Raw genomic sequence first — 27,851 nt, forward strand, 5'->3', positions numbered from 1 at the left:
GACAATTTAGAAAATAAAAACTGTAAGATTTAATATACTTTTTATTATTATTTATTTTAAATTGGTCAATTATAGTTTTTGATGTAAAACTTCACATCAGGGGGCGCACGGCTTAAGTGTTGACACAGCACTCATCACTATAAGGTAAAGGTCCCGGGTTGGAATCCATTGGCCCTGTATTTTTTTTACAAAAAAATAAAAAATAAAAAAATAAGGACTTGATTTTAGTTTTCTTCAACATGTATTCAAATTTTTAATACTTTTTAATTTTTTTTTATATAAAATTTAAATTAATATAGATATAGACTGACCCATACAGTTTTTGTTCTCCTCCAAGTCTGCTATAAACCGCCAAAGCAGAAATGATATGAAATAGCCAAACGGAGCAGTGACTGTATTATTACAAATTTGTTTAGTTTTTATATTTAGATTATACATACAATTTTCTCCAGCATTTTACTTCCCTTTATTGAACTACTAAACTTAACAATTTTTACCCTATTTACATGGTAAATTGTAATTAATTAAAAAACTAAAATAATCATGGGCCATTATTCTTTAGCAGTAAACCCTTTAAAAGGTCCTAAAATGATAATTAAAAAAACAAAAAAAAACATTGTTTTATAAACTTCATTTAATTTGTTTATTGAACAAAAAATTAAACTTTTTTCATAAATAATTTATTATTTATAAACACTACAAAAATTTTAAGAAACAAATATTGGCGAAATGTAACAACAACAAATTGTAAAATAGGAATGTTGTTAATAAGGTGTAGCGGACATAATAGTTTAAAACAGGTGGCGTTTAAAACTTTCTTTATATCAAAATTGTTGTGGATTCCCCATTGACCTGGTCAAATGTCAACTTTTCAAATAGAGTTTTAAGTTTTCAGCAAGAGACGGAATTGGGTAAAAATGTGAATCTTTGGTGCTTAATAGTTCTCACTTTAGCGAGACATTTACAATAATTTAAAAAATAATCTATAATTAACAATCATAATTATCACAAGTCCTTAAACAAAAAGATATTTGTTATACCCATGTCAGTAGTATATTGCATTTCTTTGGAGGAACATGAATTAACAGAATGAAAAAAAAAATAAATAAAAAATAAATACAACACTCTCCTGTCGAGGCCTTAAATTTTGATATAAATTATCTTAAGGACGGTTAAACACAAAGGGCAAAAAATTTAACCAATACGATTGTAATAAGTTATCCACATAATTCATAATTTTTGTGTTGTTTTTGTTTCTGCTGATCCAGGGGGGAATGGAACGTAACTAATCTTCCTTTTTAGCCTCTATACTCTTTTGTTGTGAATCTTTGTTCTCACTGTCTTTCTGATTTTCCATTTCACCAGAAAACCCAAACTCATTAATTCTTGTTAAGTCTGTCTTGTAAATCCAACGTTGATAAAGAAAGATAAAAAACACTATATCTGTAAAAAAAAATGCAAATAATTTAATAACCCTTACGATTATATCACTTTTAAATATTAACTTACCATCTCTAAAGCATCCTAGCCTATACATTGTTGGCATTTTGATAACAAAAGCAAATATATCGTCTATAAATGTGTTCAGGCACTTGTAAGACATCATACGCCAGGGGAGGTGGGCAACTGATTTTAATTTATAGTTAATAAACAACTGTGGGGTCATCATGATGAAACCTGAAATAAGATTGCAAGTTAGTACATCTTTGGACTGACATCCTGGTGAAACTCACTTACCAAATGTCAAAAGAAAGCCATAAATCATGTTTAGCATCCATGAGTACCACCCTTTGTGGTGCTGGTAAATAAGGGAGTAAATTGCATAAAGCGCGAGGAGAGGGAACAGAACCCAGGAGAGGTACTTGAAAGCAAGCTGATCATACTGCTTGGTACTTGACTCAACATAGGAACCCTTGTCAGTGAATACTGGTTTTGGAAAAAAATTTAAAATCCTCTGCTCCCAGTCCAGTTTTATGTCAACAACCTGAAAAATACCAGTAGAATTATATTAAAAATTTAGATGAGGAAGACTCCCCACTGAAGAAGAATGAAGATTTGTTGATAAAAAAAATTGTTATGGTGAAGCGAGTATATCAATTCAATAGATTTGAAAGAAAATTCCAGGAGTAATGGGTCTATGAGACATTCACGCAAACCACTCAGCTACTGCGGTCCATTATTAATAAAGTTGGGAACTTTATGTTTTCCCCAAACTTCTTTTTTTTTTTTTTTTTAATTTTAAATTCTACCAACTAGTTTCATTTTTGTCTAATTTACATTAAATAATTTTTTCAATCTTTTTACAATTTAGATTTTTTATATTTGCATAAAATTTGTGATAAAAATGTATACAGTTATGAACGTATGGAAAAGAAAAAACATACACATAAAGAACCTTTACACTTTTTAGTAATTTACATAAACCTGCAATTTGCACTAATTAATGATTAAAATAATGAAATAGAAAAGGAAGAAAAATCCGCAGTTAATAAGGAGCAAGAAATAATCTGGATGAGTGGAAAAATTCAACTTAATATTGCGTCCACAATGGTCATCGTTCTACTATGTAGTAATTTATACACTACTCTCCAAGAGAAATGTTAATTAATGTCTAAATTAATTTTTCTTACCTTATTTATCTTCCAAACATCAATGCACAACCCTACAAAACACGAGACCTTGATAAGCGTGTTTGTGTCGTTGTCTAAAACGTAGAGCAGCACAACTAGTGATTGGAAGACATTGTAGAAAACTGACCGCACAGACAAACCTTCAAATGATTTTCGGTTGTTCCAGAACTGAATATCTATAAAAAAAATTAATTTCATTTAATTAAATATAAACTTAATATAAAATTCAATTACAAAAAGTATTAACTCATAGGAATCTTATTAAAAATTTTGTAAAGTAAATTACCATTTTTGAAGGCAAGGAGTTCAAAAACACTATGTAAAATTGAGACTAGGATTGTAGCAGCAAGCAAGTATGGTGAAGTTTCCAAAAGTGCCTCTTTCAGGCTGTCTTGGTCATCGTCTTCAACTTCGTCTTGGAAAATGTTGGCGGTGAGCTTGCTTTTCATTGAATGCGCACAGTACATCTGCCATTTGAAGAGTGATAGCGGTTGGTAAGTAATTCTAAGCTCTAATGACCTAAACAAAACAATGCTTACTGATTCTGTTTAATTTCTCTCATTGTAAAAACCTTACTCTACAGTTTCATTGATGGGCTGATAGTCTCGTAACAAATTCCAGAATTCATTATAAAAAACTACAGGTTTGTAGTAATCGCCAGTTGGAGAAAATTCAATAACTGTAAAAATAAGTTTAGTTATTAAAGTCAATTTTCTTTTGTAACTAATTTTGTAAAATTACCTACATTCATTGAGTGGTGATGGTACAGTGCCTTGAATCCAGTTGGTCTGATCAGTAACTAAATTTATAGTTATATTTGGATGCCAATGTGACATTATAGCTTGGTTGGTCTTTTCAGCTTGCTAAAAATATGAAAAACTATAGAGGCTGTGACTGGAACTGATTTATTTGCATATTATAAAGCTATACCCTAATTGATTAATAAATATGTTAAAATTGGAAGATTTTTTTTAGAAATTATGAAGGATGGAGTAAGTGTGGAGTTCAATCCTTTTTTTAAAAAGATACTCACATTAAGTTGTTTCACAACAATCCGGATTTCGAGCCCTTTAGCTCGTCAGGTTGATGGGTTTCTATAAACACGTATACACGTAAACACGTGTTTGTAGAAACCCATCAACCTGACGATGAGCTAAAGGGCTCAAAATTCGGATTGTTGCGAAACAACTTAATGTGAGTAGGAACCATCTTTTTAAAAAAAGATTGGAAGATTTTGGATCCCGAAAATAGTTGCAGTGGTGACCACAAAAGAAAAAGTGAGTTGGTATGGGAGTCACTAGTGTCTTAAGTAAGTAGATTAAATCTGAATAATTTGAATCACCAAGAAATAGAAAGCTGTAAATATATATGTTCAGTAAATTAGAATAGCTACAGATGTTTACTGTAACAGTAAACTTATAGAAAGCCTCACTCAAAATAAAAATCACCTAGTCTTGAGTATTTGTATTCTTTGAAGAAGAAAGAAGTACACCATTTTTTTATGGATTGCTTGAGATTATGTGAGCTTAGGGAAAAAAATGGCTAGGGTGGGACATTTTACCTGTTAATAGGTTCTAGCAGTTAAGATATATTGAATATTTTAACAAAAAGGACTGGGTCATTCGTTATACATTATTGCAGGGAGGCTTATGTCATTAAAATAAATTTGTAATTAATATTAAAATGTATTTATACCCTAAAATATGTGTATATATGATTATAAAAGTAAATATAAGGTCTGTAACAATTTAATCGCAACAATTTGAATAATTGTAATGTTATACTCGCTAACTCTTCCAAAGTATACAGCTTTTTTGGATTGGATATAACATTCTAATATCTACACACAATGATCAAACATTAACCAAATTTCCAATTGTTATAAAATTTTAAATGTAATAAAAAGTAGATCACAATTCTATTAATAATGCTACGTGCTAAAAGAACATAAAACAAAATTTAGGCAACTATAAATTGTTAAAAAGAAAAAATTATATCATAATTGCAATAATTATAATTTCTTATATATTGCTCACCTCTATTTCCGTTGCACTCAAAGCAGTTTCACCGGTCAGCAGATTTTGAGTTCTCGTGAACCTCAACTTCTTAAACTTGTTTAACTGCTTACTCGAATATGCTACGTGTATCCCAGAAAACTTGCTTTTATTTTTAACATTTGGGTCTCTCTTTACAAAATATGTATGCAAATATATCGACCCATTATTTCTTAATGCCTGAAAAAATACTCAGCTAGAAACTTTAGAACTTTTAATGTCAATAATAAAGCATGCTTACTTTTGATGTGGGAAAAGTCGCTTCGAATGTATATGAACCGTCTCCGTATTCTCCGCTGACCCAGTCACCATACACTAAGCCTCGTTTCTCCCATAACAGGTACTTAGAGTTGTTATTGTCATCGAAAGTTTCTTTTTCGGAAAGAAATACATACATATCCTGAAAAAAAAAAAAAAAAAAATAAAAAACTTTACAATAATGTGCACATATAATTGTTACCATAATTGATGAATTTTCAAAATAATTGAAAGCTGGTAACCTAGGGGGTGCATTAACTGAATTTGTCTCTGGGGCTGCGGGCCGTCTAAAAAATGAGGCTATGAAATACATAAACATAGCTCTCATAATAAAACCCTTTGTTATATCAAAAAAAGATCTCCGAGGAGCCTCTTGTTCTTGATTCGGGGCTGGCGCCACACCCTGCAAAAGTAAAACAAAGAAATTAAACTGGGCAACTATCAGATACAAATAGGATTATTAACTTGGTACATAATCATAATTCTAGGGTTTGGAATCCGTTAAGATTGGAGCACTTTGCGGTTTAAGTCATAAGAGACTAGAAGGGCAGTATATAGTCTTCTTTTTCAAATGAAAGTTTACATCGCTTGTCAAGTAGTTTTTTCTGAATCTGGATAAGGATTGGGCTTTGTTAGGGTTTAAAAGAATGCCGTTATTACTTGACCACTAGTTGAGAGAATGAAGATCACGGCTGAGCAGAGAAATAGCTTCAGAGATGTTGCTTGTAGGATAATGAATGTAAAGCTGAGTGTCATCAGCACATGATTTGCGGAACCAAATGCATTAGAAAAATCAAGTAGAACAATAATAGTACAGTTATTATCATCAATGCCTAGGCGAATACCATCTGAAATTTTGAGGGCTGTCTCACAACTCTAAAATTTCAGAGGCCAGATTGAAAAGGGGAATAAAGTCATGGGAGTCAATAAATAAGGATATTGTTTAAATAAAATCTTTTAAATCGTCACTCTGATTAATCTTCTTTCACTCCCAACTTAAAATTGTCTGCTGACATACAAACTTCATAGCTAATTTATAAGGGTATTACTTTTTTTTTACAGCATCAACGGAAGATATGGAACTTTGAACTCATCATAGCACTCCTTTCAAACCGGTGAAGGGACTTTTTTCCCCTTTTTGTAACAGGACATTTTATTAATAGAACTAAGAAATTAAGATTTGTATTTAATTATTTACACTGAGAATTAGGTCATTAAGGCTTTTTGTAAATTAATAAGGACTGGGTTTGATAAGGTTTAAAATATGCCATTATTACTTGACCATTGGTTGAGAGATTGAAGAGCATGGATGAGCAGAGCTTCAGAGATGTTGCTTGTAGGACATTGAATGTAAAGCTGTCATCAGCACAAAGATGAAATGGGGAGAAATTAAGAACTAATGGAAGATCATATAGAAACATGGAAAAGAGTAAAGGTCCAAGAATGGAGCCTTGAGGTACTGAAATTGAGGGGGAAGAGTTTTTTTTTTTTTTTTTTTTTTTTTTTTTTTTTTTGTTTACGCTGGCATATTACCCATGAAGTTTTCTATTTTCATTTTACTGTCGAGCGGGATCAGCTGACCAGGACCAGGTCCCTCCGTGCGCCTAAATTTTCATGGTTGAAGGTAATCAAAAAGAAATGTATCGACTTTAGAAATCCATAGATTATGTTCAAAGCTGATGGATTGTTGCTTATTAGGACAGATTCTAAGTTTATTGGTTTGGAAATGTTTGAGAGAAGAGGAGTTAGAATTTGAAGCTTTAACTCTCTGAGTTCTGTCAGACAGAAAGGAGGAAATGAGATTAGTAGCAGTAGAAGAAAAACCAAAAAGATGTGTCATTTTCCAAATAAGCTAATTATGATTTACAGAACCGAATGCATTGGACAAATCAAGTAGAATAATGATAGTACACTTATAGTCAAAGTGTCTAGGCATGTTAGGTTGAAAGGATTGGATACATTGTATATTGGAAGGTTTAGCAGTTCCCCACACTATTCCATATGTCCAAATAAGTTTTAGTAACATTTTGTCGATTTTTTTGTTTTTATTTTTTTATTTATTGGATTCCTACCCTATAAATTTGTTGAGTAGACGGTAGCGTTTGTTTAAGTTTTTCGTTTCACGAAAGCAGTCAGATTTAGGGATAGAAACATTGTTGTAGTTGATTGTGAAAGATTTGCTTTGGTGTGTAAATGTGACATGGACGCATGCTTTAAATAATATAACAGAAATATATTCATTTTTCATTTCTACACAAATCTGCTGTACATTTGATGTGTCTTTGCAGCTATTCCGAAGGAACTGCAGAATCATGGTTAGAGGATAGTTCATCCGAATCATCAGCAAGATGCAAGGAGGGTTGTTGGTGTAGTGGGAACATCTGCAGTATAAAGGATATAGAGGATTGGTCCAAGCTCAATGCCATATGTAATAGAATGTATTCGCAGTAATCTGATCCTTATCAGACCTCAAAGAACCGCTCCGTTAGATAAGGGTGTGGAAGATTAAATAGAGGGTATTTGGATGGACACACTTTTTTGAGATTTTCAGAAAGGCTGTTTCACAATTACGAATTTTTTGGAAGCCAGATTGAAAGGGAATATAAAAGCATGGGAGTCAATAAATAAGGATATTTGTTTATATAAAATCTTTTAAATCGTCAGTCATCAATTTTTACCAATCAAACTTCTTTCACCCCCGATTTGATTTGTCTGCTGATATACAAACTTCATATACAATTTATTACATTAATTTTTTTTTCTACAGCATTAATGAAATACACGGATCTTCGAACATGTAATAAAAAAACTTAGAAAAGCATTGGTTGAAAGATTGAAAAGCACGGCCGAGCAGACAGCTCCAGAGATGTTGCTTGTAAGACAGTGAAAGTAAAGCTGTGTCAGCATAAAGATGAAACTGGAAGAAATTAAGATCTAATGGAAGATCATTTAGAAACATGGAATAGAGTAGAGGTCTAAGAGTAGTGCCTTGGGGTACACCAGATGAAATTGAGAGAGAGAGAAGAGGAGATAGAATTTGAAGCTTTAACTCTTAGTTCTGTTAGACAGACAGGAGGAAATGAAATTATTAGCAGTACAAAAAAATTAAAAAAACTGAAAAGATGTGTCAGTTTCAAAAGAAGCAAATTATGATTTACAAAGCGGAAAAATCAAGTAAAACAATAATTGTACAATTATTTTCAATGCCTAGGCGAATAACATCTGAGATTTTTAGAAGGGCTGTCTCACAACTATGAAATTTTCAGAAGCCACATTGTAAAGGGGATATACATGCATGGGATATTTGCTCAAATAAAATCTTTTAAATCGACACACTAATCAATCTTTTTTCACTTAAACTGCTTAAAAACTTAAAAATGCCGAAATACAAACTTCATAGGCAATTTACAAGGGTATTACATTAACTGCATCTTAGAACACGTCATAAAAAAACTTATGACCGTGTACCGTCGGATTTGAGCTCTCACTCCTTTCAAATCGGTGAAGGGATTTGTTTGTTGTGTAATAGTACATTTTATTAATAGAACTTAGAAATTAAGGTTTGTATTTAATTATATACACCGAGAAATTAGGTCATTAAGGAATTTTAAAAGGAGAGGTATATTTAACTCGAGAAGGGAGCGTCGGCGGCGTTTTTCTGATCGCACGTTGACATTTGATAAGCGTGATAAAGCGTTTTACAGACGACTTTACAGCATCTCAGTAAACAACGGGGTTTCAGGCGTAATTCTTTAAAAACTCAAGGTTTCGAAAAATCCGTCTAAAAATTGCATAACCTAAAAAAAACAACTGAGTACGGAATGGAGAAAAGTTCTCTTTTTTTGTCAGTTTAATTAAAAAGGAAAAGTTTAAAAAAAGAAGAAACTTCACCTCTCTGTTTTCCTGTGCGACTTGACCGTTTTCATTTTGAGATTCTTGGGCGGTGTTCCCGGCCGTGGTGTCGACTGAAGTGTCCGTTTCGGCCATCCTCCAGACTATTTAACTCGGCTTTCGGAGCTATAGAACAGTTAATAAAACACGGCGTGACTACCTGGCTGAATGCCGTCCCATTAGTTTTGCCACGAAGAACTTTTGAACGAAGCGAGAACCGGAGACCACTCGGAACACGACGCGAAATCCAAAATCATATGATTTCCAACCCGTTCACTCCTTTATCTCAGACTTGCGACTCCCCCTCCATAGTAATCTCCCTCTATCATTCACTTGATCATCCAAAGTCTACGAGCCGACCGGAATGCCACATGAAAAGACCGCCATTAGATAAATTACGATACACTCATGGACAAAATAAACGCACCATACTTAAATTTTAATGTATTTATGTTTATTCATTATTTTATATACAAAAAATAGTTTTATTTATAATTTACCTAAGTTAAAAAACAAAACAATTATTAAGTAAAGAATTTGTTGAAATCGTGTGGAGCAGTCAAGAATGAGGTAGTTTAGAAAAACACCTTATTCATTCTTTTGCTGACGTTTCGACCTTTATTCGGGTCATCTTCAGGGCATAAAGTGTGGTGTTATTTTGGGTTTGTGTGAAATCGCAAACTGCAAAACAATTTCACACAAAACCAATATGACACTACAAGAATACCACCACGCGCCCTGAAGCCCTATTAACGGTCGAAATGTCGGCAAAAAAATGAAAACATACAATAATAAATAATTTATTTTCTTATTGGGATGCTTTGGCCTGTCTTCACATCAGTTTACTTCATTTATATAAGCTTAAAAAAATAATCTGCATTGAAGCAAGCACAAGATGCCAAAGCGTCGCAGGAAAATAGTTAATTTTTCAACCCTTTGAAAAATGGATTAAACTTACAGTAGAAATAAAGCTATACAATGTTGGATGACCGTTTAATACATAAATTAAAAATGCATTTGGTTATACATAAAAAGTTGGGAAAGTGTACATATGTATGTACTTATTTTGGTGTAGGCCATTAAGAAACACAGTTAAGTTAAGAAAAAAACAGTAAATTCAAAAACAAATGAAGATGTTAAAAAAAAACTTTTTTGCCCCCTTTAATATCGATAATTTCCAACTCTGGCACGAATCATGTCCTTTAAACGCCTTTGCATTCATTGGAAAACATTCCTGATAAAATACTGAGGTTTTTCCCATTCATCAAAACGGCCGTTTCCAACTCTTCTAGGGTATAAAGACCTGGGTTTCGTCATTTAAGTTGGTCCCAAATTTGTTCGATTGGGTTCATATCTGGCCCTTGAGTTGGCCACACCAAGCACACAATTCCAGCCTTATTCAGTTAGTCAGTAATTCAAAATACGTGCTCAATGGGGCCTGTCATTATCATGCATTAGCAAGAATTTCACACCGATGTGGGGTGCAAATGGCACATCTTCTTAGATTATGTCTTGTAAGTACCTCTGTGAGGTTAGAAATCTTCCTTGGACAACAAAAAATTCGGTGAGGGCATCCAAGGAAATGCCACCCCAGAGCATCTATACCCACCATGGAACAACATGATCCAAAATACGTGCTTTATGGGGCCTGGAATTATCTTACATTAGCAAGAATTTCATACCGATGTGGGGTGCAAATGGCGCTACATGTTCTCCGATTGTGTCGATTAAGGGAATGCCACCCCAGAACATCAATGACCCTGGGGAATGCCACCTGGGGAAACATAAAGCATGGGGCGCGCGTTTGTCTTGAGTGTCTCAATATGAAATTAAGCCCTTGTACAGATTTGAGGCCAACTCTCACCTCATCAAGAGAACCTAGGTCGACCCCTTCTGGCCATTTCGCGCTGGCTGTATCCTTCCTCTAATAATTTTTACAAGCCTGACACTGTCATACTCACTCAAATGCCTGACTGAAGCCATTGAAAAAGGTTTAACAATAATAGTAATATCAAATGAAATCAACAAAGGAAAAAGATTAACTGAAGTGATCTTTAAGCATAGCAGAATGAAAGGGCATAATGGTACTTATTGTGCAAATAAGATTAATCAGTAAAAAGTAAATAAATGAAGTAACAATTATTTACTGTTTATCTTGACTACAATAGCTACTAATTGCCTGTAACTAATAAAAGATAATTCATTTAATGTTGAACTAAATAAATTGAGTGGTGCGTTAAATTTGTCCATCCGTGTACATAAACGATTATAAATTGTCTAATCTATCTATTTATCAAAGTAATATAAAACCGTGAATGTGTCGGTCCATTTTTAAATTTTATTTATACTTATGAGATGTCCTCAAAGAGCAAGAAACTAACGTCAAAGCAATACAGTAATAGTCTACAGAGCTACACATTAGCGTCAGCCTCTAGACGATGCTTTCATCATTTTCGGAAACCAGTGCTTTCTTGAAGAGAAACGCGTTTAATCATTGCAATTCAGTTCGGATAATTGAATGAAACCCAGATGCAGAATTTATTAAACGTAATATACAAGAATATGTATTTCTGTCTTGCCGGAGAGCAAGTTGAGATTTTATTTTATTCGGATAAAACTAATGGCGAGTTGTAACATCACCTTACGCGAACAGAGGTTCTACAACGTTTGGTTAAATTGATTATTTCCAAATATCTGCTTACTCTCGTGTATGTTTTTCTAAATAATCAAGCCGTTTTTCGACTAGGGATGAGTGCATCGAGATGGGGCCGATGGTCGGAGAAGTGTGAAACCCCCACATGCGACAGGCCATTCCGGCAAAAGGGAAAAATGTGAAAAAGGCCCGGATTGCACCATTGTTGACACGATATGGCTAACCAGATCGAGTCTGACCTCTTCCCCCTGGAGGACATCCCCTCGGTGGTAAAGCTGTTCAAGCAGGAGCTCGACAAGGCGGACCCAGACCTGGCACTCCTCTCCCTCATAGCGGGCGCCGTCGAGAATTCCCTCACGTGCTCCAAGAACGTGCTCACTACAGTCGAACAGCAGGTCCTAGACGACGTCAAGATCCCCAGGATCCAGCTTCACATCATAAACGCGCTGTATACAAAGTTTCACGCAATCATCAAAGGTTCCATCGACGTGACCAAATACGACAAGTTCGCGACGAGGGAACTCATCAAAAAAGTATCCGACGTCGTCTGGAACTCTCTCACAAGGAGTTATTACAAAGACAGGGCCCATCTGCAAAGCCTCTACAGTTACATGACAGGTCATTACGATATAAAGTAGAAGCATGACACCTTCATCATACTCGCACTGTCGTTAAGAAAGAAGTCGAAGACCCTTATAAAAAAATTCTAATCTAAATTTAGCCGAAACATACCGTTTATTTTATTATGAAAGAAAAGAAAGCTTTAAACCCAACCACATTCAGAAAAAAAAATTGAACCCTTGTATTTATTTATTTTCCATAATAACAGTTGACTTAAAACATAAACACAACATAGTGTTACTAACCCTTTTACACTTTTTAAATTGATTTTTTCCTTAATAGCTTGGTTTTAAGTCAAGATCTCCCCCGGGCAGATCTACGGACATAGTGTCCGTTTCAGAGCAAAGTCCTGAGTGTGCCGCACTCTACCATCCTTGATGGTGTACAGCAGTTTAGGGCCACCTGAAGTCTCGATCGAAGAAGTGATGGTCAATCATGATGTACAACGGCTAGAGACTGTCGTTTTATTGCTCTTACTGAACTGTCATTTAATGGCTTTCTTGATAGGTAGTCAACTCCAAACGTTCTGTAATGCAAGGGTAAGCACTAAAACAGTAATGAGAAAGCTTGGTAAGAATAGCCTCTAATAGCGAAGAAAGAAGAATAGAAATAAGAATTTACATTCTAAAAATAGTCTTTAGACATCCCACATCAGGTTCTTTACCTGGAGAGGCATCACGTAGAAAGGCGACTATTCTCAAATCAGCATCTCACTTTGTTGAGCAATAGAGAATGTTTGTTCTCTTCACATGAGTTTGGTTTGTGTTAATCTGATGACCAGGACCACTTTCGCTTCATGTGCCATGTCAGAGCCTTTTTAAAGAGTCAGTTATGGTATGGGGAGGAATTGACATCCATGCCGCACCAAACTGATTATCAGCATGGCTCTTTGACTGCATTAAGATACATTGAGTAAGTTCTGAAACTGACAATCAATCGTTCTCATTTTATCCACTTTCATTTCCAATCCATACCATCTTCCCCATGCTGAAGGCAGCTGCTGAAAACCAGCAGGTCTCTCAACACCTTCAACACATACTCTTAACAAACATGATACTACAGGGATAACACTACACTTTATGTGATTCATTATACCTTGATTAAATTAAAATTTATTTTAATTTTTATTATGTAATGGATTTTTGCACGACCTTCGGCTAAATACGGCAGAGCTCTAACCCCATGAGCTATCGTAACTTCTATCCCCTGAGACACCAACTGGTGTCACTGCTGAAGGTCAAGGGTTTGAAACTTGCTTGTGACACTAATTTTTCATCTCAACCGTCATTGCATAACAATTGGAAATAAGTAAAATGGATGTTTATTCTGGTGTTAAAATATAAGGTTGATTTCACTATTTCAATCCCTGGCAAAGGTTCGGTTTGCCTAAAGTTTGCTGAGAAATAAAAAGTAATGAATGAGTGATTTTCTGTAGATATAAAATGATTAATAGTTAAATATGTACATGTAATCATTCTTGGTTGTTGTTTTTTAAAACCACAGGTAATAAACTTGATTGCTTTGGAGTTGCATTTGCTGTAGTTGCAGGATGTCAGGCCCTCGGTTACAGCGATGTCCATCTGGCCTTGTCCGAAGACCATGCTTGGGTTGTATTTGGTGAGAAACTGGAAAACACGGCTGAAGTGACATGGCATGGTAAGTGATCATTTGAACGATTTTGATTAGGAAATTTGACGATTCTGATTTTTTATTTTTTAATGTAAAGGCAGCGATGACAAACGGGGACAAAGTATAGATTTGGGTGTCAATTCCCGGTCATGGTTGTATTTGAACGGTCACCCCGTTCTCTGCAACAGGCACATGGAAGTGGCAGCACTGGTCTCTTCCATCAATCCATCCCTGACAGTCACTACAGATTCAATGGAAGTGTCTATATTTCAGCAACATTTACTCTGGCTTCTTTATGACTTGGGCTATCTTGATAAATTTCCCATGGCCTTAGGTGAGTACTAATAATAATGTATAAATCACTTGTAAAACAAAAATTTGAACATCTGAAGCAATTTTTTTTTGGAGGGGGTGTATAATGCTCATTCAAATTTCAATTACAGAAAGGCAGTTTTTTATACTAAAATTATAAAATAAATTTTGTTTTTATTTAAAAGGTAATCTGGCTGAACTGGAAGAATTGAAACCAACTCTGGGGCGTATTCCCTGTTTTACAATCCTTCAACAAGGCATCATGTCATCTAGAAAGTTCTATAACAACATGCATGTATACCCATACACATATCACGCAGGATATTTCTACAGACACAATCTTTACAAACAGGCATTCAAATCATGGGCAAATGCAAGCGATGTCATAAAACAGTAAGTGAATCTATACATTATTATAGAAATTATAAGTGAAATTAATTTGATCGCTTTTTTAAAGGTATAATTACTCAAGAGATGATGAAGAGATTTACAAAGAATTAATGGAAATCGCGAATGAACTCATTCCTCATATAATGAAGGTCGTGAGTTCTGGTCACAGTGCACATTCAATACTGAAAGATCCAGAATGTTTTGCCGATTTGTTGAGGTTTTATGATGGCATCTGCCAATGGGAAGAAGGGAGTGCGACGCCTGTCCTTCACATTGGTTGGGCCAAGCCCCTTGTTAATACAATCTCAAAATTTGATGCGGAAATTAGGGGGCAAGTCAATATTACAAATGCTGCTGAGGTTTTCAACAATAACAATGACCTGTGCACAACTTTAGAAGGAAAGAGTCGTGGTTTTATCGATCTAGATACAAAGAGTGTTACAACTGATGACCTTGACCCTAAAATAAAAGCTTTGACAGCAGCGTGTGGTGAAAAAATCTTAAACCGTGATTTTCTACTCCAGGGTGGTGGTGAGCCATTCGTCGGAGAAGAGGAAGCTACGACGTCATTGTCTAAGATTGAAAAGGCAAACCCAAAACTGATCCTATACAGTCAGAAAATGCGTGGTCTTAAAGACCTTTTGCTAGCCGAGAAACTGAATACGAGTGCAATTTCTCTACAACTTACCGCACAGAGTCAAGTTCAGTTCGGCAAGAAAGGTAGAGATGAGACGTCAGTGGGATCCAGGCCAAAGAGATCTCGGCGGGAATAAAATTCGAACAAGATTTTTGAGTCATGTGCAAAACGGTTATACAGGGCAGGAAATTATACTATTAGGGTAAAGAACTTAGAATTATAGTAGAACATTCATTTGTGGTTAAACACGACCAGCCATATTTGTATTTTAATTGTTACTACTGAATAGGTGTCAATTATTCAGTATTATTTTCAGAAATCTTTCTTCTCCATTCCAACATTATTTATGTATTTTTTCTGAGCAACAGTAAGTAGAATTTATGTTGCCTCTGTTGTCTTTAGTTGTTCAACAAAAGTGTAATTTATGCTCTTTGTAAATTTCAGCATTCAGGGTGTCCTAGTGAATAATTTTTGGTGTATGTTTGTTTAGTTTCAAGGTGAAAATTAAATACATTTGAACATTGTAGCTGGTCAGTGTATTGTGTAACGATAGGCAGAAATCTTGACAATCAAATATAACCTAAATGTCAAAAACAGTTCCTTGCAGGACTATGGCAAGTATGGTATTTTTAATTTATGCAAAATTTTGATTTGAAAGACCTAAAATTGAATTTTTAACCGTGTAGCTCAGTTTAATTAGATTGCATATTGTTAAATGTAGAAAGTGTTGAATTTTAGTTTTTTTCTGAAAAATCTGTAAAGGAAAAATGATTAAAGTTAAATATTGGAAGTAGGAAAACTCAGTTTTTCTCTGTAAATAAGTAATCGATCTTTTGTTTCTTGTAAAGAGCACCCAATAAATAAACATGACTTTTAAAGTTTGAAATATGACGTTCACAGAACAAAAACATTCCAGCAAAGGCTGTCAAATCGACTAAAAGATCACGAATGAATGAACTTAGTCATAGGATTTTCATTATAACAATTATTTTTATTATTGTAATTTATTTTAAATTAGAATAAGATATGAAATGTGAACCATTTATTTATTTATTTAAATTGTTATACTGCAGTTTTTTTACTGCATTGTGTATACATTTGTTAAAATTTAATGTGCACATGATTCTGATTCATCTGTGATTTTTTGATGAACTACATTTTATTCTTTTGAAAAGAGAATGATTATTTTTATTCTTACATGATGGAAATAAATTTGTACCTGTGTTGTTAATGAGAGTCATGTGAAGTTTGTAAATAATGCTTGTTTCTCTATCTTCTTTCTTTATAAAAAAAAGTATTTATTTTTTATTTTAATTTTGAAAATGATGAGAAACATCTCAATTTGTTGTTATTTTCAGTTGACTTGTATATATATGGTTTTTTTAGGATTTTGTTTTTCCTCGGGGAAAAAGACACTGATACAGGTTCAGATCAATCAAATCCACGAGTTCTATTCTTGTTAATGAGCTATTGTGTTTCAGATGTTTAAGTGTTATGTTTGCTATGCTTGTAATTTTAAGATTTTTCGCTGTTTCCCCATTCATAGAGTGTAACATGTAAAGAGAGGGTAAAGGCTTGATGAAGATGTGGCAAGAGGACGTTTGCCAAACATCCTCCAGAAAATATCAGTATAAAAATAGTGAATCTCATTCAGAATCTCTATAACGTACATAGTATTAATGAATAGTATTATTTTTCTTAAATTATTTCTATTCCTCAGGGACATTTGGTATATGCTTTCCCATTATGAGTGTGTTTCAGTTTTGGCTTTTAAAATGGTTTACAGTCACAAATAAATAAGTGATGTGGATTGAGATAGTTCAATTAGTGTTAGGAACTGTTAATTTATTTTTAGTTTATTGTTGTGATTTATTTCTAAAGTTCAATTAAGATTACTGCTATCATTTTTATGTTTTTGGTTACAGGTTTCTTTTTTCTTTTTTTTTTTTTAATTCATGTCCAATAAATATAAATGTATTTATTTTCATTGCTAGCGTGTAATTTCAAGCAGTGAAAAAATATTTTCTGTTACAAATAGGTGCTAAGGGAAGAGACTGTAAACATAGAAAATTCAGTTCACAAGCTATAGTAATATAAAAAATATTAGCATTACAAATTTGATGATTTATTTTTCTAGTATATTACTTTGTTCTGTAAAATAAAACGTTAAAAATAATACCTTATAAGAAAGAAAATGTAGCTAAGTTTCAAGACAATTATTTATTTTTTTAACAACAGAATAATTGTAATAAGTTGTACATTACTTTGTTGTAAAATTAGAAAATGTTTGTTATAACATTATGGCTAAAAGTAGTATTTTTATCTAAACAAAAATTTAGTTATACTGTAAATTGAGCTTTGTGGTGACGGTTTTCAATGTAACTACTTACAAACCATATATTCAATTGACCATGACATTTCTCGACTGTGACTTTTTTTTAACAAATATGTTAACTTTTTGTGATTTAGCCACCAAATTGTTAACATATAGTTTATTTTAGTGAATAATAAAGTTTAAAGTGGATTTCTGAATATTAGAATATTTAAATACAGAAAACAAACTTTTTTTCTCTCAACATTACTTTATCATTCTGTATGTTGTTGTAATACAAATGATTAATAAAAACCTCTTTAGTTTTAAATATAATTTTTTATTTAAATTATATGAAGCTTTCATCACCTTTACCTAGTTCATTTGAACCCATTTTTATCAATCAATATAAAACATTTTTATATACAATTATAACATGCATAAAAAATATCCTAAACATTCTTATGATGGCATATTCGTACGAATTTTAAACTCACAGACTTACACAATTAATAAATAGATTAATAACTGGACATACAATAAAAAATAGTTCGTATTACAAAAAGTATGGAAGCTTTGACTTAAAACCTTACACTAAAACCACGAAATTCTTGTCTAGGCAGGTACTCAAATTCACGGAGTTCACACCTTTCGACTTTGCTTCCAGGGCTGCCACTTTTTGACAGCCAAGAAATCCTGTAAAATATTATAGGATTAATAAAATATACATATATTGCTAATTGTCGTTTTCAGAACAATGTGTACAGTTTTAAAGGAAAAGGTTAGTCAAATACTTTAGTGAAAAATTCCAGAACAAGAAGTCACATAAACATTAATGCATTACAAAGTCACATTAACATTAATGCACAAAAAGATTGACCCAGGCAATTACAATGTGTTGCATTATTTAATGCTTACAGTAAGCTATTTACTTCCATTATCAATTAATGTGACCTTATTCCTGAGGAACAAGTGAGTTTCTGCAAAAATAAATCTTGTACAGATAACCTTTTCATTCTCCACAATCTCTCATTACAATACATCTATCAGAAAAAATATTTATTTGCAATTTTTATTGATTTTCAAAAAGCCTTTGATAATATTCTACATGATTTCCTTTGGAGAAAACTTACTTGGATTTAGTGGCAAATAACCCAGATTAATAAAGCAGTATCTGTTTTAGCCTTAAATTAAAATGAAATGTTCTGTAGAATTTTCCAATTAATTAAGGTTTTTAGTTGAGATAAAAAAGTCAGTGTCACAAACGGGATTCAAACCCACGACCTTTGGCTAAATATGCTACTGCTCTACCATTTGAGCTATCATGACCTCAATCCACTCGGATACTAACTTCCCATCTCAACCCCACCTTTTGAATTTTCCCTCCTTTTTGCCATTTTTATCTCAACTAAAAACCTAAATTAATTGAAAGATATTAATTGGTCAAGCGGACCACAAAACTAGTGAATTCTGTATAATGAGATACCTATCTCTAAGGGAGTCCTTCAAGGTGAATCCTTTTCACTGTTACTTTTTCCATCTTTATTTAAGATATTATTTCATTTGTTAAAGAACACAATATTAGGTTATGGTGGTCGGGTTGGACAACGTCATGAATATCATCTGCGTGCTGTTTGCTGATGATATTGTATTTTTTACAGATTGCTGGAAAGAGTCTCAGTGTGTATTCAATGTTTTATCTGAATCTTGCCATTTAAATAATTTAACTATGAACATAGAAAAACAAACTTAAAAGAGTATTTCACAATTTATCTTATTGCAAAAAAATTAAAAATTTATATTATAAAAATTGACTCGTATAATATGTCAATGGTGTCACCTATCTTGATCCTTTTGGGCACCTGGGAAAATTTTGTATTGCAAAAAACAATGTTCTTAGTAAAGGGACTTGTGCCATAGGGAAAATTGAGGGAATTCTTAGTTTTTGATTCATTAATGCTTCTAATGCATTCTATGCTGCTGAATTCTGGCCATAGGACTATGAGGGAAAAATTGCAGATGAGCCTTTATGTAGTTATTTCATTTACCTCAAAACACACATGACCACTTTACCCCAGTGGAGTTTGGACTTGTTGCACAAAAGTAGTGGTCTTTTCTATAAAATGTGTGTAAAAGAGAGAGACAAGGATGGATGAAAACAACCAAACTACAGTGTGTTCATTGTTCCGCAGACCTCAACAAAAATCTCATTCAAGTGTAATCTCATTCAATAATAACAATAATGTTTTATTTATATATAAAGAAATACTTTACAAAAAAGGAGACAAACAATAATAACATCTGTCGAGTTTAGATATACAAATAAACACAAAATATAGAAGTACACATATTAAAATTAAATAAAATATTATTTTTTGATAAAATGAAACATCAATTAAAATGAAATATATCTGCTAAAAACTTTCTATATTTTAAAGCACTAATGGTTTATGAATAAAAAACATCCCAATTGTCTCTAATTAAAATGGCTATACACTGATATGTGACAGAGATCTCTGGTTGTAATAAATTAAACAAAATTCTGCCAGGTTAGGACATTTGCCTAGAGCCTTCTTACACTACACATTCACGCTAATACATACATTCACTCTCAACACATGCTAGGAGCACACAATTATCAATACTGTACCAAATAAACCATTCCTGTTTCCTCCAAAAACTGGAACGAAGGCCCAGATATTCATTGCCATGCTCAAGCATGATTCCCCATATTGAGCGGCATTCCTACACCTCTCTATAAGTTTGGCATGTTATGGTATTATACTTCAAACATTCAAATACTGCCATGTTACCAATAAACAAAAACCAACACTTTCTCCCACTAATATAAAAACGTTATTCTATTGAATTTAAATTTCCCAGGATCAGACCTCGTTCTTATCCATCCACCTGCCAAGGTTGGGCTAGGTCATTTCAGCCCCCAACACAATTAGTTCATAAATCAATTCACACTTTTATACACATTCTTTCCTATTTACATACCATTCACCCAATTAGGGTGGTGGTGTACTTTATATTCCTCCTTTATAGCTAAAACTAACCTAATTGAGGGTTGATGGGGTACTCAATATTCTGACAATACACATTCTCGCTAATAAATGCATTCACTCTAAACACATCTAGGGAATAAAACACAATAGAACAAACCTGTTCCCTCTAAAAATCAGGACAGGGAACACAGATACTCGCTGCCATGGCATGATTCTCATATTGGGAGGGGGGCATTCCTACACGCTTTCTATATGGAGCCAAGGAATTGCACCCTGCTATAAAGTGGGAGGTTTATGGGCCGACAAACAGCCGATGTCATCACCGGCTCTTTGCGTGTTTTCCTTTTTCTGTTCTTTCCTTTTGTTTTAAACTGCAGCCAATTCGAGCATATCTCTGCTTTTAAATGTATACTATGTCTAAAAAGCTAGCTCGTTTGTACCTCAGTTTGTCAAATACAGAATAGAAAGAAAACATACAATACATTCACACTCCCAGAGTACTCACGATATACCGGGTTGAACCACTCCATTCTCGCTAATAACTTACTTCTACTCTCCAGAAGACACACTCACTCTAGAATATTCGATATTCCTCGGGGCGTGCAACCTGTTGATTAGTATCTTAAGAATGAAAAGCTTATTTGTTAATTGTTAATAAACTTATTGGTATTTTTCTTTTTTTTTTAGTCAATTTTTACTTTAATTGTTTTACTGAAAACTGAACTTAATTTTAAAAAAATTTAGAAGTGTTATCAAAACAATCCATTAATTTTTTAAAACTACTAATATAATTATGCTAAAAAAGGAATTATAGTGGACATATAAATTAGAAAAATTGGTCTGTATTTGATTTCAAAGTTAGTTAATTTATTATTTAATCGTATAGAATAAATTATATCTAATTTTTTTTTTTTGGTTGAAAGTATTATTTCACCATTGCTGGTTTCATATTTTTCTTCACTGATGATGACATTAAGTACATCGAAACAACCGTGTCAAATGAAACGCGTTAAATAACGATGTCCATTAATGCCAGTTATCTTGCCAGACGGCTTTGTTGGCAGAGTGCCTCTGCCAGACTCAGTCCTGTTTTCCCGATTTGTACCAATTTTAAGATATGTATTGATTTATTTAGCAAGGAAACATTTAACCGACAGCCGTCTCTTGTCACAATCGAGAGAGTAACCGTTAAGAAGTAAAAAAGGGACAAATAGTCAAATAAGTCCCATACGAAGAGCCAATTTGGCCACGTGACAACATTCTCCTCGCCATTTGTTTGTTCGCATTCTAGATAAAATAAACTTGACTGTTATAGACTTTGTTAGGGAACAACAATGAAAGTGAAAGTCTTCTTTAACACAAAACTGTTAAAAAAGTCGAAATTTAGTCGAAACCGTGGTGGGAACTTGTTTTAAAATATTTCTGTTTAATGTTTTAAATTCGGACTAATTATTTGATATATTTATAATTTATACTATTTGATATATTAATAATTTAATTAATCCAACGTTCTTTCAAATTTGAAGCAAGTTGTTTAATTTTTAATAAACTTTTTGTTTTTATAGTGTTGAAATTATTAAGCTTATAAAAGATGGAAGTTCGACAAGATTAATCCAAGTTATGCTGAAATTAGGGCGCTTGTGGCATGGCAATCGTCCATAAAATCCATCATTGAGTTATAATAATAAACCTTTGTGAAAATAATTAAATTAACAAAAACTTTATTGAGGCAAAAATTATGCAGAGAAAATTCTTTGTAAAGCTTGCTTGCTCAATTACTGCTTACGTAAGCTCATTAAAATGCAATTCTTCCAGTAAAAGATTGTTGTTATTACGATTTTATTTTTATATTTTAAAAATTCTCTCACATGTTTTCCACGCTGGCCTTCGTGCCCTGAAGTTTTCCGACAACTGTACCCCTTTTGCTGTTTTTCACCCAACCGCTCAGCCCCAATTCAAGGCATCTCTCCTTGCAGTATTTTGTGAAGAAAACTCCTGAAATAGTGCCGTGGTGAAGAGGAAAATTATATCGGAAAATGAGAAAATCGCCTGAAAACTGACCTTGGACGTTGCCGAAGACTTCAAATTCTACGGAAACGACGGAAGGAAGATCCTGCGTGTCCATAGCGATTTTCGAGACTGAGAAACCGATTCCGTGTCTGTTCTATTCTAAGCTGGGTCCTCTCAGCGCTCTCTAATCCAAGTCAGGACCAGGAGATCCCTCCCGTAATAACGGCCCGAACTTGAAACACTACACGCCGTATAAGTTATGCCCATGCCCGATAATAAATTTAGAAATGGGGGGAAAATTCCTGTGTTTGTGCTACGATACTTTCGTCTTTTTTACCATTTATTTATAATGCCGTTGTGTATTTCGTTTCAGATGGGGTGAAGGGTCTTTCTCCAATGTCGTCACGAATCTGATAAATGTGCACATCTTTTAAAATAAAACCATCACCACTACCCGGAAGCAGTATGCATAAATATTTTAACGTAATGTAAACATACGTATTAGGTAATAATTATACAGCAGGAACACCAATTTTTCAATTGAAAGTGAACTCGTTACATTTTTTAAATTATGTTCTTGCAAAACTTTTTATACATGAAAAATTACTATTTCAACTAAAGAAAGTTGATGTGTAGAAGTTTTAAAATTTAATTAATAATGGTACAGTAATTATTTTTAAAAGTATTATACTGCAAGTATGAAACAATACAAGTCGACGTAATACCAAGTAATATTTCAGTTAGGTATATTTTTCCAAGTATCAATTTTTTTTAGGTTCGTGGAGGGGGTGAAATAAGGATTTTAAAAATCCTTTCATTCACTGCGGCCTATATAAACTGCTCAAAAATGAATTTGGATATTTGTAATTTATTCTTATTCTATTAATTTTAATTAAATTAGCCGATATATTGTTGTTAGTTGGTTAAAACAAAATAGAAACTACAAACCAAAAACAAATAAATGTTAATCCTCATTTCTATAGATTGAATAGAAAACATGAAGATTATCCATTTTGTAAACAAACGCCTTTTTTCGTCTTTTCTCCATCTTAATCCTGTTGTATTCTCTTTAACCATGGAAAAACACCATCTTGAACCAGAAGTTCGCAACTTATTGTGAGAATGAGTCATCGAGATAACCGGCAAGTCAATATTGCAGAGACAGCTGGCGTTTGTCCGAACGTGGTCTCCGGATTCCGAGAGACTGGAAGTGCCAATAGAAGGCCTGGTAATGTGTCTCAGCGCATTTCGACGCTAAAGGAGGACGGAACGTTTTACATAATGCCCGCCAGATCCTAAATGAAGTACAAGATGTTTTGGCAAGGCTTTTATCAACACAAACGACTCGTAATTACTCCAGCAACTCAGGAGAATATGGTGCAGCGAGCGCCTAGAAGGGAATACAAATTGGAATGATGTTATGTTTACCGATGAGTCGCGTTTCTGTCTGTATAGTGATAGCAGGTGTCGAAGAGTATACCGAGAACAGGGGATGCGAACAATGCCATAGTTCGAACTCCCTCCATTGCAGTTTGGAGGAGGTGGTGTAATGGTCTGGGCTGGGATTAACACTGGAGGACTAACTGGACCCCATATTGTTGAAGTCGAGCTTACAGCAGTCCGTTATGCCCAAGAGGTTATCGAGGAATACATCACTCAAACCAGGAATCTCGTTGGCAGGGATTTTCTGGATGACAATGCCAGACCTCATATAGACAGAGTTGTTCATCAAAGTTAAGTAATCTATCGAAGAAAACTTAAAAAAAAAGGAACTTTATTGTCAAACCTGTACAACGTTTAATTTTAAACCGATAGAGTGACGGGCAGAAGGCTATCGTAAGAGTAAGGCAAGGATATTTGGGGATTAGGGTTTTTATACTATTTTAAAAAATGCTTATTAAGATGATGGGCGGCCGTCTGGACCCGCCAGACTTTGCTGACGTGTTGGTCTGAGGGGCGTTTGGTTACTCCATAACTTCAATCCCCCATTGTCTCCAGACCTTAATCCCATTGAGCACATGTGGAATGAGTTGCATAGACGGCTTTTTGATCACCATCCGCAGCCAGTTGACCTGTAATAACTTGAGTGCAGCGTTGCAACATCTATGGAGTGAAATTCCTTATGAAATTAGTGACAGCCTTATTAACAGCCTAACAGGTTCACAGAGGTTTTAGTCAACAGAGGACATCATACGCGGTATTAATTGTTTAAAAAAATTATGGTGCCCAATAAACAAAATTATGGAATTAAAACCTTTTATTTTGTTATTTTTCAATGTCCCTTAATTAAATTTTCCTTCAGTAAAAAACATAATAATTTCTAATAAATTTTAATGCAATTTATAATAAAAATGCTAGGGAAAGTAAATATTATAAAATTGGCAATATCCCTATTCATGTAGCAGTTTGATATGGTATGGTATAACCATGCCACAGAACGTGAACTTTTTCTTATAAGTCGAAGCACTTTCCTAAGTGCCTTTTTCGCGCGCCTCTTTTGATGTGATTATTGCATAACCGAAGTGGCACTACCGTGACCTGGCAAATGCTTCTTATTCCCAAAGGATGTGTGCCGATGTCTCTGGCCCACTTGACATGCGTTTGTCTCTGCTTTGCCGATCTTTTAGCTTGCCTTGTACCTGGTGTTTTTGTCCAGTGTTTGAGTTTCCCTTTCCCATGCCATTTTTCCATTTCCAACTTAAGCACACACTCCGGTGCATCCCGGGCCCTTGTTGTATTGCATGAACCTCAGCTTGGATAATAGTTGGGATTAGTATCTTGGATCCAACTGTGTCTCTTCATGAAAGTTGGGATTACCTTTCTTCGTTAGGTCTTCATCATCTATGACCACTTGGCAGGGCCTATCAAAGTTGAGTTTTTCTCTCTTTTTGTCAGACATCGTTATAGCCATTTCATTTAATTTAATTCTCTCCAAAATTTTGTTGGTCTGTCGGTCCAAATGGAGTCTGTTGGCACAAATAACTTCCCAACTTACCTAAGGGTGGAAGGTTGGATGCGGTTTCCATTGCTGGTATGCATTGCCACTGTTGTATTAAGACTCGCTAGGCTTTAAGCTTAATCTTCAGTGTTTTTAGCCACCACACTAGGGATAGATATGTGACCAGGAGTCTCATCGTAGTGGTGTATAACCAACACGCCATCCTGAGGTTTATTCCCCAGTTTTTGCCTTGTCTTTATGCAGAATGTTGCCTCTGTGTTTTCTCCATTTGGACCTTTGGTCAAGGTTATACCTAGGTACTTTGTTTCTTTGAAAAAAAAATAAAATAAAATAAAATAAAGTTGAAACAATACAAGTCGAAGAAAAACCAACAGTTATTTTTCAAATAGGTATATTAAAAAAACAGTTGGTTTTTCTTCGATGTGTATTGTTTCAGCTTTATTTATTTATTTATTTTTTGAAAGAAACAAAGTACCTAGGTATAACCTTGACCAAAGGTCCAAATGGAGAAAACACAGAGGCAACATTCTGCATAAAGACAAGGCAAAAACTGGGGAATAAACCTCAGGATGGCGTGTTGGTTATACACCACTACGACGAGACTCCTGGTCACATATCTATCCCTAGTGTGGTGGCTAAAAACACTGAAGATTAAGCTTAAAGCCTAGCGAGTCTTAATACAACAGTGGCAATAGGTATCACCCGGCAACCCGAGGGTTGATGTGACCTTTTAACCTCTTTTGTGTTATAATTAACGACACTTTTCACTTATGTTCCCAGACTTGTTAACAAAAGACATTCTTTGTTATGAAAATGTAAATTTGAAACACGTTGGAGAACTGACAGGTATTTTTGTTTTGACGTGTGTAGTTCAAATTATTTTAGATAAAACGTCATGTTAAGGCTTTAATGAACAAGGTATGTTTCGGTTTTTAGCTAAACATAATCTTTAGTTCTGATTTGTCGTAAAGGTGCTTTGGATGATTAATCTGTAGATCCATCGTTTCCGATCATCACGGTCCTGTTTAACGCTGGTTTGGCCTGCCAGACGGCATTTCGCCATTTTCATTCAGAATTTTGGTCTGGTTTATTCTGATAGATATTGGAGAGAGGAGAAAAAGTTCGATCCCTGCTTAAATAATAGTTTGAACTTCTCTGATCTTCACCATCTCGCGTATTCTCATTGGTTTGGTCTAGACGAGTGCTGCCATTTTATCATATTCAGTGGTTGGTGTGAGTGATATTCTGATCAACACGAACGATAGATTTTCCCCAGGCCTCTTTTACTTTGTTTACTTCATAGTATATTCTAAAGAGTTTACGTCTTAAATTATACTGTTTAAACGGTTAATATGAAAAGCTGATTTCAATTATCGCACTTTTCCCGATCCGGCTCAAAACTCCAATTGAGTTACCGCCAGAATGAGTTAGGGAAAGGAAAAACGTCCGGCCATCAGGGTTTAAGTGGTCAGTTCCACAATGTTATGCACGTTGCTATTAATGAAAATTTCATTGACTGGTTTATGAAGAGGAAACGAAATCCTGTCGCACTCATCCTGGCGGCAATTGGGATGGCGAAGGAAGCGCGAATTGTAAAGAGCTACTTGATGAAGCTTTTGTTCTGCAATTTCCTATCAATCGTACCACCGCTCGTCACCCTTGACCCGTTTCGCAAACGCGCCGTGGTCCGGAGGGAAGAAAAACAGCAAGAAAACCTAATTTACTTTCCCGTTTTTTTATGCAGTATTGAATGAAAACCACTCTTTCGTTTTTAACACTCGTAAACGAGGATTGAATAAATATCGTTTTCTTTGAGGAAGTTTTCCTTCCTTCTTCTTCTTTTTTTTCCATTTTATATATGTGTACTACAAATTCGTCTTAATTTTAGGATAGTCTTCTTTTATTATGAAATGTAGATTTCCGTCGATAAAACTTTATATGTTATAAGTTAGGAAGGGAGGAAGAAAGAGAGAGAAGAATGAGAGATAGGTAGATAGATCTATGGATGAATGGATAGATAGATAGAAATATAGATGGATGGATGGATAGATCTTTAATAGATAGATCTAGATATGTAGATAGATAGATCTTTAAATAGAGAGATTCTCGTAAACAGAAAAGATTCTTTCGCCGGGACAACGCGATACCTCTTACAGCCAGAATGACAAAGGAGGGATCATAAAATTCAGTTGATAAGTCCAATCCTCCATACTCTCCAGACCTGGCCCCATCTAACTTTCACCTTTTCTTAGCAATGGACAATCATACGCACAGTCCGGAGTTCCATAATCTCTACCAGTTGGAAAATGAGCTGAATTGATTTTTTTAAGTCCCGGACCCAAACGTTTAAAAGAAGGGCATAACTGGGCTAGTAACCTGTAGGGAGAAGGATATATACGCAGATGAAGACTCCCTGAATAAAACATTGCTAGATATATAGATAGATAGATAGATCTTTAAATAGAGAGAGAGACAGACAGAGAAA

General features: G+C 34.2%; 3 protein-coding genes across 3 annotated transcripts; 1 reads left to right on the forward strand and 2 right to left on the reverse strand.

The window, feature by feature from the left end:
* Positions 1–838: 838 nt before the first annotated feature.
* On the reverse strand, positions 839–9,145 carry LOC106667096 (cleft lip and palate transmembrane protein 1 homolog). The gene is made up of 11 exons (XM_014394797.2): positions 8,834–9,145; positions 5,145–5,345; positions 4,926–5,084; positions 4,667–4,864; positions 3,376–3,493; positions 3,207–3,309; positions 2,917–3,149; positions 2,631–2,806; positions 1,738–1,984; positions 1,510–1,677; positions 839–1,443 (listed from the first exon to the last, which is right to left on the reverse strand). The coding sequence occupies exons 1-11, from the start codon at positions 8,927–8,929 to the stop codon at positions 1,286–1,288; spliced, it is 1,857 nt and encodes a 618-aa protein (XP_014250283.1). The 5' UTR covers positions 8,930–9,145; the 3' UTR covers positions 839–1,285.
* A 2,195-nt stretch (positions 9,146–11,340) lies between these two features.
* On the forward strand, positions 11,341–15,224 carry LOC106667084 (menin). Its single transcript, XM_014394775.2, has 5 exons — positions 11,341–12,104; positions 13,611–13,763; positions 13,834–14,070; positions 14,234–14,441; positions 14,506–15,224. Exons 1-5 carry the CDS (start codon positions 11,702–11,704, stop codon positions 15,209–15,211), a joined length of 1,707 nt encoding a protein of 568 aa, XP_014250261.1. The 5' UTR covers positions 11,341–11,701; the 3' UTR covers positions 15,212–15,224.
* A 2,056-nt stretch (positions 15,225–17,280) lies between these two features.
* LOC106667085 (acylphosphatase-2-like) lies at positions 17,281–22,754 on the reverse strand. The gene is made up of 3 exons (XM_014394776.2): positions 22,459–22,754; positions 22,266–22,392; positions 17,281–18,082 (listed from the first exon to the last, which is right to left on the reverse strand). Exons 1-3 carry the CDS (start codon positions 22,520–22,522, stop codon positions 17,968–17,970), a joined length of 306 nt encoding a protein of 101 aa, XP_014250262.1. The 5' UTR covers positions 22,523–22,754; the 3' UTR covers positions 17,281–17,967.
* Between the last annotated feature and the right edge of the window lie 5,097 nt (positions 22,755–27,851).

The sequence above is a fragment of the Cimex lectularius genome, unplaced genomic scaffold (genome assembly GCF_000648675.2).
Source record: "Cimex lectularius strain Harlan isolate CLEC.00 unplaced genomic scaffold, Clec_2.1 scaffold97, whole genome shotgun sequence".
Lineage (NCBI taxonomy): Eukaryota > Metazoa > Arthropoda > Insecta > Hemiptera > Cimicidae > Cimex > Cimex lectularius.

Bases quoted from the DNA above. Each gene is read 5' to 3' on its own strand.
- LOC106667085 (XM_014394776.2), bottom strand. From the start codon at position 22,522: ATGGACACGCAGGATCTTCCTTCCGTCGTTTCCGTAGAATTTGAAGTC. The intron at 22,393-22,458 runs GTCAGTTTTCAG...GCACTATTTCAG, and splicing joins AGTCTTCGGCAACGTCCAAG to GAGTTTTCTTCACAAAATAC. The intron at 18,083-22,265 runs GTGAGAGAATTT...AATATTTTACAG, and splicing joins AAGGCCAGCGTGGAAAACAT to GATTTCTTGGCTGTCAAAAA.
- LOC106667084 (XM_014394775.2), top strand. From the start codon at position 11,702: ATGGCTAACCAGATCGAGTCTGACCTCTTCCCCCTGGAGGACATCCCC. The intron at 13,764-13,833 runs GTAAGTGATCAT...TTTAATGTAAAG, and splicing joins GGCTGAAGTGACATGGCATG to GCAGCGATGACAAACGGGGA. The intron at 14,071-14,233 runs GTGAGTACTAAT...TTTATTTAAAAG, and splicing joins TAAATTTCCCATGGCCTTAG to GTAATCTGGCTGAACTGGAA.
- LOC106667096 (XM_014394797.2), bottom strand. From the start codon at position 8,929: ATGGCCGAAACGGACACTTCAGTCGACACCACGGCCGGGAACACCGCC. The intron at 2,807-2,916 runs GTAATTTACTTT...TTTTTTTTATAG, and splicing joins ACTCCTTGCCTTCAAAAATG to ATATTCAGTTCTGGAACAAC. The intron at 1,985-2,630 runs GTAAGAAAAATT...GGTATTTTTCAG, and splicing joins ATGTTTGGAAGATAAATAAG to GTTGTTGACATAAAACTGGA.